Source organism: Pyrus communis, chromosome 17, assembly GCF_041283825.1.
Source record: "Pyrus communis isolate YQ-2024b chromosome 17, ASM4128382v1, whole genome shotgun sequence".
Lineage (NCBI taxonomy): Eukaryota > Viridiplantae > Streptophyta > Magnoliopsida > Rosales > Rosaceae > Pyrus > Pyrus communis.
Window position 1 is genome coordinate 27,586,651 of NC_142581.1, and position 13,166 is coordinate 27,599,816.

Consider the following 13,166-nt stretch of genomic DNA (forward strand, 5'->3'; position numbering starts at 1 on the left):
CCTAAATTATTTTTTTGGCTTGGGTTGGAATTGTTCTGACTTATTTTCACTCAAGAAAATGAATAAACCAACCCACCTAAATTATTTTTTTGGCAGGTTGGGTTGAGCGGGTTCCATGTGCTGCGTTTAATTGGTTTCTTTGTTATTTTTAATGTGAGTAGGAGTGATAAATAATCAATGCTTGTGTCAAATTAGGCCTAAGTCTTGTGGATATGATGTTGTTATATCACTACATACTACTAATACATAAATTTTACTATTCAAATCAAGAATTAATGAACACATACGTTTAAAAGTTACTCAATTATATGTATATATCCATCTAATCTACATGTATGTTTAAGAGTTATTGTCATTCGAGTGCTTCGGTTTCAATCGGGCTAATAATATTTTAGCCCAACCCGACCTATTTATTGAACAAGCGTATATTTTTATACTCATAAATAAATTATTAATGTTTATAACTCAACCCAACTCAATCCGTATCGTGTGGGTTGGTCAATAGACCCACTAAAATAGCGGCCCTATTAAGGGGAATATCATTAAACAATAACTCTTATTTATTTTTTTAATACGAATGATAATACTGTCTTAATTTACATTAAATGGAAAAGATTCAACCTGAAACGAAATGGGTTAAGATAATAAAATTGTGATTAAAAAAATATATAATCCATTCGTTTTGATTTTGATCGGTTTCAAAAGTATCAAAACCAAACTAAATCAGCATAAAATCAATTCGGCTTAGTTTTTAAATTGTTTAGCCATTTTCTTGATAAAAACCAACTAAAATGGTTCGATCAGTCGGTTCGGTCAGTTTGGAGCCCACCCGCAGTTAAAAACTTGAGAAAGATTAAATAAAAAAGGCAAAAAAAAAGGACAAAAAAAAAAACAGGGGAGCAGCGGTCGGTCATTACAAGAAAGAAATTTTTTATTGTAACGGGAGCACAAATGGTACACTTTGTATTTTAATAGAAGTGGTGAAAAATTTTATTTTTTAAGTTAATAGATTTTTAGCACAATATCCCACAATTTATATAATACAACATGATATATCATCATGTGTACCGATCACATTAAAAAAAATCACTCAATTAGAAGAGGGAAAAACAAAGGAATCATCAGAGTCGGGCCGGCCCAAGTTTCCCTTCTTGTTGGTTTCCTTCCTCTGCTTCCTTTTTCCTCCTCCCTCCCGTTTGCTTGCTCGTCTTATTCTTAACAACAAATTCTCCATTTCTCAGTTGTTTCGAAAAAATGGGTTTGCTGGATTCCTTCCTCAATTGGCTCCGCAGGTAACCTCTCCGTTTTCTTCCTTTCTTTTTCCTTTTTTTTTTTTTTTTTTTTTTTTTTTGATGTTATTTTTTTCACTTTCTTTTGTTTGTTTAATTTGTTTTTTTGAGCTTTTGGATTTGTTTCCGTTGGAATGTGTATTGTAGTTCTCTGATTTATGTGCTCAACTTTGTATTTTCAAGATTTGAGGTGCTAAAAGTTGATTTATTTGAGAACTTCCCGTCCTATGCCAAGTTGCTGTCAATCAATAAATAGTAGAATTGAAACCGAAAAGTGATTGCTTAATCGGATGGGCTTTGTTTTGTTGAATCTGTGTATTACCCTGAGCTTTGTGTTATTCCTTAAACCGAAAACCAAACCAAGCGATAAACGAAATTGCAAAGAACACAAAACAATTTAAGAGTTCCTCCGATAGGAGTATCTCTCTACCAAAAGGGCGACCCCAAGCCAACAAGGCTCCCCGCTTACGAGAGTGGGGGGATGTCTATTGTAAGTAGCCTTACCCTTGCTTTGCAAAGAGATTGTTTCCACAAATGCAAAGAGGAGTGCCTTTCTACCAATGGAACCTTTTATTAATCACCAATCAAATACATGAGAACTCACAAATTCACAATAGCTCTCAAGTACACAATGAACGCCTCACAATCTTCTGTTTAAAACTGCTCCTCAGATCGTCTGTTTAGACTAATAGATGACATAGGTTACAGCCAAAACCTAGTAGGAAGCCAAATCCGACAATACATAGGAAACCAAATCCTAGACTAAATTCCTAAACAAAAGTTAGCTTGCGTCCAGATGAACCCAAAAAACGTAAATCTTTTTATCCTATATTGATACTTGTTTTAGATTAGGCACATATTGATTTTATGCCAATTCCAACACACTGTTCAATTTCGGTTGAGAACTCCATGTTTAATATCAATCTCAAATTAGGTTGCTTTTAGGCTTTGTGACTCCAATGGGTTCGAGCACTTAGTAGTTAAATCATGAGAACTAAGACGATTATCTTACTGTGTAATTAGCTGCTGAAAAGATATGTGGACTGAGAAAATTTAGGAATTTGATTTTTGTCGTTCTGTCAACATTGCAACTTTGTGGTTATTCTGATTGAGGTCATCTTCATTGTTAAAACCATAGTAGTGACACTTGCGAAGGTGAAAGAATCCATGCTATTGTTAAGATCTTATTGGTGGGACTTTGGGAGTGATGTCATGTTGATACTATTAGGGTTTTCATTTTACTCCTCCCTCCCTACCCTTCCAAGGGATAAAGAACACATTTGAATAAATATCTGATGTAGCTTTATTGTTACCAAAACCTAATTGTAGCTTTATTGTTACCGGAACCTAATGGTACCCTTCTTTGAGTCTTCCATCTACAGAACTGAAAGACCAATTATACTCTTTGTTGAGATAGGCTAACTGTAGTCTATGCCTGTACGACTTTTGAAGTTTTGATTGCATTACTGCTTAAATATTGGAAACATTGGACACCACCAAGTGAAGCAATGCATAAGTTGGAATTCGAGTTTCCCTGAGGGGCAGCACATATGTGTTGCTCTAAATCCTTTTAAATAATTACATATAGTTTTCATGGTGTTATTTGATATTGAATTTCCTATACCTAAATGGATGTACACATTGCACATTTCATGAACATAAAGAAGATCTAAAATCCTCTTAAAATCAACTGAGCACTAAATTGAAGTTCTAATAGTAATACTCAAAAAAAGAAAAGAAAAGAAGACAAAAACTTAACGAGAGAACTATATAAACTTAATGTGCAAGTTCAAAAGTTCATACAAAAACTTTGGAACTTGTTATTCACGTTATCTTAAAAGCTTTTTTAGATCCAGTACCTAGAACACTAAAACAAGAAAGTGTCAGAAGCAAGAATAAGGAAACTTAAACTCTTAAAATTTCCAACTTATCAGAATCCTGACACAAATATAAGACTTCTCCTCTGATCCAGATTAGTGTAAAAACTTTCTGTTTGGTTTCATATGATAAACGATTCTAATGGATTTAAGAGCTGACAAATCTTAGCTAATATAATCTGGGAATGTTTTGTCAAGAGATGGAGCAATTTGAACTCTTCTTTCTCTCTAATATTGTTTCTTGATATCGACACTTGATTTTGTATACTTCTCCTGTTCTAGGAAGAGGTAGTAACTCTTATTGAGCAGTGTCTAGTGAAATAAGTTCTTATGTCCTTGAAACATGAGCAATATAAATGGAAAGTCCCTAGAATACCTAGATGATTCCGATCAAGGCGATGACTTTGAAGCATAATGGACTATGTTCCGTCTCGCTAGCTCAAACATCTTAACCCATATCATTCATATGACATGTCTAAATTATTTTATCCCCTCAAGTGTTTGTTCGTTCTAATCCATCCCAACTACTTGTCTGAAGTCGTCTATTATTTCTGTTCAAACAGTCTCCAGCGACACTGAGACGTATCTCTTTTCTTAGCTGAACATGAATGTTTTAAAAATACATAATACAAGGATAGAATGGTCTCTACCTTGGAGTCATTAGACTTGTTTTACAACTGAATTTCCTTGCATGAGAAAGTGTTAACTGTAGTAAAACTATTGGATATGATATGGGACAAGTTTGAGGATGCATTTTCATCCTTTTGGATTCTGCATATGATGACTTCTTTTAATCCATGTGCACATTGCGATCCTTTGGTTAAAGCATGTAATTTTCTTAGAATACAGGCATGATTGAACATTTAAAAGCTGTAACGTGTGAGAACTATTGGCTTCTATATACTTTCAGGTTTCCTTAAATAAAGTTTGCAGTGAGTCTTATTGGGGTTCGCCTTTCTGTTATTATGAAAATGTTTCAAATTGAAAGGTTTCTGGATTTATCTGTTATCAGTTTGCTAACTTTGTGTCACCCAACCGTGTTCGTACATGTCAGCCTATTTTTTAAACAGGAAATGGAACTTTCACTAGTAGGGCTTCAGAATGCTGGAAAGACATCTCTTTTAAATGCCATTGCTGTGAGTGAACGCAAACGTTGCATGTCCTTTATACCATGCACAATTGCTTTCCCTTCACATTAATCGTTCTATGTTTTCTTTACCAGACAGGGGGCTACAGTGAGGACATGATTCCAACTGTAAGCATATCTCTTGAACAAACTAAGGAATTAAGTTGACATTTTATATGATCAAATAAATAAATAAGCATATAACATGAAAAGTAATACTTCTAGTACTTATGAGGAATATTCGTTTTTTGAAAACTAGGTTGGATTCAACATGCGAAAAGTAACCAAGGGAAATGTGACAATTAAGGTTTGGGACCTTGGAGGGCAAAGAAGGTTCCGCTCAATGTGGGAGCGTTACTGTCGTGGCGTCTCTGTAATTGTGTAAGTCTTTCAGTCATTTACTATCTCTTAGTTTCTCTCGTTTTAATATCACATATCTTTCTTTTGCCATCAATTGCTTTTCAGGAAACCAGCAAATGTCTGCTACTGTGCAGGAACATTATATTTTGTTCCTGAAATGGGGCTCTTTCTTCTTTTATGATATTTTATTCTTCTAAGAACCATGGCAATTTAACTGGCAATTATATTATTGAAAAACGAAGGTTCCTTACATTTATTCTTACATCCGGTATTATACAAAGTAGGCTATCTGTCATTCATTATCGTTCTGCTTGGTGACATTAATCAGTTTTTTTCAACAATATATGTTTCTTTTGAGATAACAATGTATGGTTCATCAGACGGCAAATTGATTTCAAGACTTGTCGTATTAGTTTATTCTTTTCCGTACACATAATGGTTATTTCATGATGGATGTTGTCACAGCTATGTAGTTGATGCTGCTGACAGAGACAGTGTTCCAATAGCTCGAAGTGAGCTGCACGACCTCTTGATGAAACCTTCTTTAAGCGGGATTCCGTTACTTGTTCTTGGCAACAAAATCGACAAGTCTGAGGCTCTTTCCAAGCAAGCATTGGTTGATCAGCTGTGAGTACAGAATATTCTACAAGTTGATGCTTCACGCACCATTTTCATTTTTTTGCTGATTTCTACTTGATGTTTTTCATTGGGTGTTTTCAGAGGCCTTGATTCAATCACGGACAAAGAAGTGTGCTGCTATATGATTTCATGCAAGGACTCCGTAAACATAGATGTCGTCATTGATTGGCTTATCAAACACTCCAAAACAGCAAAATGATCCGCGAATGGCCCTTGCATTTCGAGGCGAAGATCAGGCGCTGAAAGACATGTCGATGAAAACAACCGTTTCGAGACTCTGTGGCTATAGTAGGTAGCTATACTCCGAATAGAGATCTGTACAGGAGTTGTATAGTTGCGAAGTGTGTTATGCTTTGGTTATATTGTCCTTTGCTCCTTGGTAACCATTTCAATTTCAAATGAAGGATCCCAAATTAGAAGCACCTTTTTGTTAATTAAATATTTCTATGTTATCACTCAAGAATGAGGATCCTCTCAGGATCCTGGAAATCTTTTAATCGTGTTCATTTATTGTATATCGTACGATCAGTTTTTGGTCTGTGTTTAATTTTAAATAAATAAAAATTAAAATAGTTTATGATCGTATGATGTACGATAAACAGACACGATTAAAAGATTTCCAAATCCTTTTTAGGATCCTCTTTCTTCACGCATATTCTTACAGGCTTTGAACCAGCTGCATTGGTTGTACTTGCTCTAAAACTTTAGCTATTTGTACTACGATGATGAGGACTTGTATAGATGCGAAGTAAAAAAATAATAAAAGATAATTTCATGCTTATTTTTGAATTTTTAACTAAATTTGTCACTCCATGTGTGGTTATTTGAAATTACAATTTTAGTGGATAAATTTTTGATAAGATTTTTAACCAATCTCGTAGTGACATGTGTCATGATTGAATAAGAATTTTGTAGATAGATTTTCGATAAGATTTTTAACCAATCATGTTGCGCCACATGACGCTATCTATTCAGAATCTTTATGAATAATTTTCGATAAGATTTTCAACCAATTACAACGCATCACAAGGCATACACCCTTTAAACTTTTATCCATACATAAATAAATTCGGGTTTCTTCTATTTGATCGAGAAGAAGGAAGTAGCAGCCGTTCTGCCCTTCAAGAGCCAGCGACCCTCCAATCCACAACAATGGTACCTCTCTCTCTACACATCCACTGTTTGTTTCCTCAGAAATTTGTTTGACGTTTCAGTTTTGTGGGAAAATGTATTGTTAATATAGGCTTGTAAAACCTAGAACCCCAACTTGTTAAATAGACTAGAGAGTTCCAAAGTTGAGAAATGAAATGCAAACCGAGTGTTGGGGTTTCTCAATGGTGAAACCTAGAACCCCAACTCGTTTGACGTTTCCAGGTACCATTTTCTCCTCTCCTCTCTCCTTCCTTTTAGGCCTTTGTGAATTTGTGAAAGGTTTGATAATTTTTTCTTCTATGTGTCGTATGTATTGGATTGGGTTGGTTTTGGGAATTGTCTTTACATTTCGAGTAGTCATTTAGATGATGATCATGCATTTACTTGTTTAAGTGACCTTCCCAGATTTGGCTTTGTGTTCTTGAAGCTGTGAGTTAAGGTTTGGCAAGTTTTTTCCCAAAACCAATTTTAACGACACCAACAATAAGAAAATATAATTAATCCAACCAAATTACATGAGATTTAATTTCCTACATAAATGAATAAATAAATATTAATTAATTTAGGAGATTTGAACTTGTTCTCTTATAGAGCCCTAACATGTTGCTTGGGGCCTGAAAATTCTGAGCTCCCTTAAATAAATCTTTAATCTCTATTTTCTTGATATGGCATTTGCTCAGCCACATGGTAAGGCGGGAGAGAAAAGCTTGTAAATCTGTTTGGCTAATCCCTACGTGTTTCCCGAATGTTTTCAAAACCTTTTTTAATCTCTTTCCTGCTTTTACATTTAGGATTAAAAATATAGTGCAATGGAAACGGACGTTGCACATACTAGAGATGATGAAACAAACCACGATGAACTCTAAGATATGGCAAGCAAATGTTTATTTATGTCCATAATGTGTTGGGAAATGTCATGTAGGCTTATATGTTATTGTAGATAATTTGTGTAAGTGTTATTCCTTACTGGTACAAGTTCAAAGAGGGCGCATCCGCATTTGATGTGTTAATTCGATTAGGCGACGGTAAAGAAAAGAAGGTGACATATCCTTAAACACAAGCCAAGAGCATTGTCACAAACACCTTGGGCTTAAATCACGACGCAATCCTCAAGGTTTGGTTTGCAACATATTGCAATAGAAGAAACATGTGCTCGTGTGCTACGATCGCTATCTAAGACCTTTGTTAAACCGGAAAAATAATGCTACTAAACTAGTGCCGCTACAACAGAGTAGTGATGATCTCAATCTATGGTGATGCAATTTTATACCGTAAGTGTTCCATATTCGTGACCTCATTTATTCTATTGAGTTTTGAAAATGGTGTTGCATGTTAAGTCAAAATGTGATTTATCTTTTCGTTTTCTCTTTGTTCTACATGTGATGTGAATATAGGATGGTTTTAGAGGCTACCCACTACATGCACAGTTATGGAAGTTATCATGGAGATTTGAGTTGCATTGGTAGTTTCGTGATGGTGGGGAAAAAGGTCAAGCTAGTTAACATCGAGAAGGGGTTTCACGACATACATGGTCCACGAGCGTTGTTGCACAAGCTTTGAGACTTTAAGGTATTTCGAGATTTGTAAAATGATATGTTGAAAGAAGAGGTCTCGATCCTCGCACTCAATTTCAGGCTTCAACTCATCCCTTAACAAATCTTGAAACACCTTTAGGTTTGAAAGCTTGTGCGACAACGCACGCAAGCCATGCATGTCGTGAAACCCCTTTGCGATGTTAACTAGCTTGATCTTTTTCCCCACCATCACGAAACTACCAATGCAACTCAAATCTCCATGATAACTTTCATAACTGTGCATGTAGTGGGCAGCCTCTAAAACCATCCTATATTCACATCCCATGTACAACAAAGAACAAATGAAAACAGAAATCACATTTTGACTTAACATGCAACACCATTTTCAAAACTAAATAGAATAAATGAGGTCACGAATATGAAACACTTACTGTATAAAATTGCACCACCATGAATTGAGATAATCACTACTCTGTTCTAGTGGCACTACTTTAGTAGCATTATTTTTTCGGTTTAACCAAGGTATGAGATAGCAGTCGAAACTATTGTAGCACACGAGCCACATGTTTCTTGTATTGCAATATGTTGCAAACCAAACCCTGATGATTGTGTCGTCATTTAAGCCCAAGGTGTTTGTGACAATGCTCTTGGCTTGTGTTTCAGGATATTTCGCCTTCTTTTCTTTGTCGTTGCCTAATCGAATTAACTCATCAAATGCGGATGCGCCCTCTTTGAACTTGTACCAATAAGGAATAACACTTGCAAAAATTACCTGCAATAACATATAAGCCTACATGACATTTCCCAACAATAGACCCAACACATTATGGTCATAATTAAACATTTGCTTACCTTTCCTGGAAGATTATTGCGGTTCCTTTCTTGCTGGACTTCCGCTAGTGCATTGCCCACTCCTTGAGCTATAGTTTTCTATGCCAAAGATGAAAGGGGGAAGTAAATTAAACAAGGTTTCGGAATCATTTGGGAAACATGTAATAACCGCCCAGTTGGTTATTACAAGTTTCCCAAATGATTTTGAAACCTTGTTTAATTTACTTCCCCCCTTCATCTTTGGCATAGAAAACTATAGCTCAATGGGGTGGGCATTGCACATGGTAGAGGAAGTCCAGCAAGAAAGGAACCGCAATAATCTTCCAAAAAAGGTAAGCAAATGTTTATTTATGGCCATAATGTGTTGTGTGTTGGGAAATGTCATGTAAGCCTATATGTTATTGCAGGTAATTTGTGCAAGTGTTATTCCTTACTGGTACAAGTTCAAAAAGGGCGCATCTGCATTTGATGGGTTAATGCGATTAGACGACTGACAAAGAAAAGAAGGTGACATATCCTTAAACACAAGCCTATAGCATTGTCACAAACACATCGGGCTTAAATCACGACGCAATCCTCAAGGTTTGGTTTGCAACATATTGCAATACAAGAAACATGTGGCTCGTGTGCTAGGATCGTATCGATTGCTATCTGAGACCTTGGTTAAACTGGAAAAATAATGCTACTAGAACATAGTAGTGATGTTCTTAGTCCATGGTGGTGCAATTTTATACAGTAAGTGTTCCATATTCGTGACCTCATTTATTCTATTTCGTTTTGACAATGGTGTTGCATGTTAAGCCAAAATGTGATTTCTCTTTTCGTTTGTTCTTTGTTGTACATGTGATGTGAATATAGGATGGTTTTAGAGGTTTCCCAATACATGCACAACCATGGAAGTTATCATGGAGATTTGAATTGATAGTTTCGTGATGGTGGAGAAAAAAGTCAAGCTAGTTAACATCACGAATGAGTTTCATGGCATGCATGGCCCGCTGGTGTTGTTGCACAAGCTTTCAGACCTGAAGGCGTTTCGAGATTTGTTAAGGGATGAGTTGAATCCCGAAATTGATTGCGAGGATCAAGATCTCTTTTTGGGGTATTTTGATAAATACTTTACACTAATAGTGAATCAAGGGTAAGATCTTTAATCTATGGTTGTGTTTGTTCGTGTTATGGTACATTTTAATTTTGTCAAAAATAGTTAATTGTTTGTTTTTCTCCTTATGGTTTGTTCAGTTACGATTATTTCGTGTGGAGGCTAATCACACATTTGTACTTTTTGAGCCCCCAAAAACGACTTGTATACTTTTTCAAAGTGCAATGGGCCATGGTATATAGGACCATATTGCTTTCTTCAATGGTGAAACTCATTTTGGATGACAACTTTGCATGTGTTGCTGGCTTTGGTCAATTCACATATTGGGTGGCAAAGATTGGAAGCAATTCGGTATTGGTTCATATCAGAGACTATAAAAAGGATGCTTATAATGGTTAGAGGATTAAGCACCTTATTATAGTCTCTAATATGAACCAATACCGAATTGCTTCCAATCTTTGCCACCGAATCTGTGAATTGACCAAAGCCATCAACACATGCATAGTTGTTATCCAAAATGAGTTGCACCGTTGAAGGAAGCAATATGGTCCTATGTACAATGGCCCATTGCACTTTGAAAAAGTACCGAAGTCGTTCTTCGAGGCTCAAAAGGTACGAATGTGTGATTAGCCTCCACACGAAATAATCGTAATTGAACAAACCATAAGGAGAAAAACAAATTAACTATTTTTGACAAAATTAACATGTACCATAACACGAATGAATACAATCATAGATTAAAGATCTTACCCTTGATTCACTATTAGTGTAAAGTACTTATCAAAAGAGAAATCCTCGCAATCAATTTCGGGCTTCAACTCATCCCTTAACAAATCTCGAAACGCCTTTAGGTCTGAAAGCTTGTGCGACAACACTCGTGGGCCATGCATGCCTTGAAACGCATTCTCGATGTTAATTAGCTTGACCTTTCTCCCCACCATCACGAAACTATCAATGTAACTCAAATCTCCATGATAACTTCCATGACTGTGCATGTAGTGTGCAACCTCTAAAACCATCCTATATTCACATCACATGTACAACAAAGAACAAATGAAAACAGAAATCACATTTTGAACTTAAAATGCAACACCATTTTCAAAACTAAATAGAATAAATGAGGTCACGAATATGGAATACTTACGGTATAAAATTGCACCACCATGGATTGAGAACATCACTACTCTGTTCTAGTGGCACTACTTTAGTAGCATTATTTTTCCGGTTTAACCAAGGGCTGAGATAGCAGTCGAAACCATCGTAGTGCACGAGCCACATGTTTCTTGTATTGCAATATGTTGCAAACCAAACCTTGAGGATTGCGTCGTGATTTAAGCCCGATGTGTTTGCGACAATGCTATAGGCTTGTGTTTAAGGATATGTCACCTTCTTTTCTTTGTCAGTCGCCTAATTGCATTAACCCATCAAATGCAGATGCGCCCTCTTTGAACTTGTACCAGTAAGGAATAACACTTGCACAAATTACCTGCAATAACATATAGGCTTACATGACATTTCCTAACACACAACACATTATGGCCATAAATAAACATTTGCTTACCTTTTCTGGAAGATTATTGCGGTTCCTTTCTTGCTGGACTTCCTCTACCATGTGCAATGCCCACCCCATTGAGCTATAGTTTTCTATGCCAAAGATGAAGGGGGAAGTAAATTAAACAAGGTTTCGAAATCATTTGGGAAACTTGTAATAACGAACTGGGCGGTCTGAGTAGTTGATAATATTGGTTGATAGATTTGTGAAATATTCCTGTGAAAGGTTTCATCAACTTCATATAACGTGTTTACTTGTTAGAGTTAGGAGACAACCCGCTGTTGAACTTAATACTAACCGAAATCTCTACTACACAAAATATAGAGTGAAATCTTTTCCATTCTAATTTGATTTCATTCTGTGTTTGAAGGAGCTGAATTTGTAGGGTATAGTTTTCAATCCCCACAAGGGGCAAAAGAAACAAGGTTTCAACCTTAATAATTTGGGCAAAAAAACTTAGGGTTTGCCCATCACCCAATCGTCTAAGTAGGGGATGCAAATTATTTCCAAGAAAATCAAGAAAGTAAAAGCCAAATTCAGAAACGCAAAGAGCATAATGAACCTGAAAGATGAAGGGAACTGGATGAGAGGTCTCTGGAAGCAGGTGAGACAGGCTGAAGTCGCGAACAAATACTGGAGCATCTAGAGAAACTGAGAGGCCATGCGTCAGAGATGAGAGAACAAGTCGAGCTGCGGTGTGTAGGCGGTGCTAGGAGACTAGGATTTATGCCTCTCACAAATGCAGGTAGGAGAAGGAATCCAAAAGTGGTGCCACAGCTGCCAAGCTTCGAAGGTAACCGCTCGCGTTTTGACGGAGTCAGACAAACTCAATACTTTTGATTTTGCAGCGAATATATATATTATTATTAACAACTTTGTAAGCCCAATTGTCTTAATCCACGTGTAATCGAACTTTACGAACTCAAACACTAAGTTATGAAATGTGCAAAGCATTCAGAAACAAGAAGTTTTATCAGAAAGGTTGCAGTGGTAAGAAAATACTAATAAGAAGGATGAACACTATTCATTTTATCCTAAATAGTCCCTAAAGTTTGACTTACTCTTCATTTTGACCCCTGACGTTTCAAATTAATCAAATTCGCCCAGGACCTTTGCTTCCTCTCATCACTTTAGAACATGCTGTCCAATTCTGTTAAGTTTTTCGTGCACAAATTAGGGTTAATTCCTATCTTTATCATATACAAGAGACAATAAACAATGGGTTTCATGCAATTTAATTCTGAATCAATTGCAAAAAATATTAAGCACACTCATTAGTAAATGCACATGACTATGGATTAGAAATTTAGAAATACGTAACACTTTTTAACAAACGATATTATCTACATTAAGGGGTAAGGGAGTTGGCTAAGTTTCACAATGGACTAACAATAATATGGTTCAAATTCACTTTTGGCGAGAATCGAACATAAGATCTCTCACTTACAAGTGAAGAATAGTACTAGACAATAGTATTAAGTGGCTGAAATACCTAACATTTGAGATCGAGTCTAGTCTTATTATATATAATTAGGGACTAGCTAGGTGTGTGTTTTGGAACAAAATATTGTGAGCTTATCTGTTTGAAGAATCTATGAATGCCACTAGACAAAAAAACTTGACAAATACCATAGAGCCTAAATATCAAATAGACCAAAAGGGAGACTCATTGCTTAACAGAAAGGAAGCCTGAATATATAAAAGAA

At 36.0% G+C, this 13,166-nt stretch overlaps 1 protein-coding gene and 2 long non-coding RNA genes across 4 annotated transcripts; 2 read left to right on the forward strand and 1 right to left on the reverse strand.

The window, feature by feature from the left end:
- Positions 1 to 1,115: 1,115 nt before the first annotated feature.
- On the forward strand, positions 1,116 to 5,713 carry LOC137708197 (ADP-ribosylation factor-like protein 8c). Its single transcript, XM_068447216.2, has 6 exons — positions 1,116 to 1,292; positions 4,221 to 4,302; positions 4,389 to 4,421; positions 4,552 to 4,673; positions 5,118 to 5,279; positions 5,373 to 5,713. Exons 1-6 carry the CDS (start codon positions 1,255 to 1,257, stop codon positions 5,488 to 5,490), a joined length of 555 nt encoding a protein of 184 aa, XP_068303317.2. The 5' UTR covers positions 1,116 to 1,254; the 3' UTR covers positions 5,491 to 5,713.
- A 1,866-nt stretch (positions 5,714 to 7,579) lies between these two features.
- On the forward strand, positions 7,580 to 12,427 carry LOC148689754 (uncharacterized). Its single transcript, XR_015958610.1, has 2 exons — positions 7,580 to 7,714; positions 11,831 to 12,427. It is a non-coding gene; the product is annotated as an uncharacterized LOC148689754 (long non-coding RNA).
- LOC137709414 (uncharacterized) lies at positions 7,942 to 12,160 on the reverse strand. 2 transcript variants are annotated; one of them, XR_015958609.1, is made up of 4 exons: positions 12,023 to 12,157; positions 8,831 to 8,908; positions 8,406 to 8,750; positions 7,942 to 8,168 (listed from the first exon to the last, which is right to left on the reverse strand). It is a non-coding gene; the product is annotated as an uncharacterized LOC137709414 (long non-coding RNA). The 2 variants fall into 2 exon arrangements; XR_011064855.2 differs by lacking the exons at positions 7,942 to 8,168; positions 8,406 to 8,750; positions 8,831 to 8,908 and adding exons at positions 10,577 to 11,394; positions 11,470 to 11,552 and having other exon boundaries at positions 12,023 to 12,160.
- Positions 12,428 to 13,166: the final 739 nt, after the last annotated feature.

Bases quoted from the DNA above. Each gene is read 5' to 3' on its own strand.
- LOC137708197 (XM_068447216.2), top strand. From the start codon at position 1,255: ATGGGTTTGCTGGATTCCTTCCTCAATTGGCTCCGCAG. The intron at 4,422-4,551 runs GTAAGCATATCT...TTTGAAAACTAG, and splicing joins GTGAGGACATGATTCCAACT to GTTGGATTCAACATGCGAAA. The intron at 5,280-5,372 runs GTGAGTACAGAA...GGGTGTTTTCAG, and splicing joins CAAGCATTGGTTGATCAGCT to AGGCCTTGATTCAATCACGG.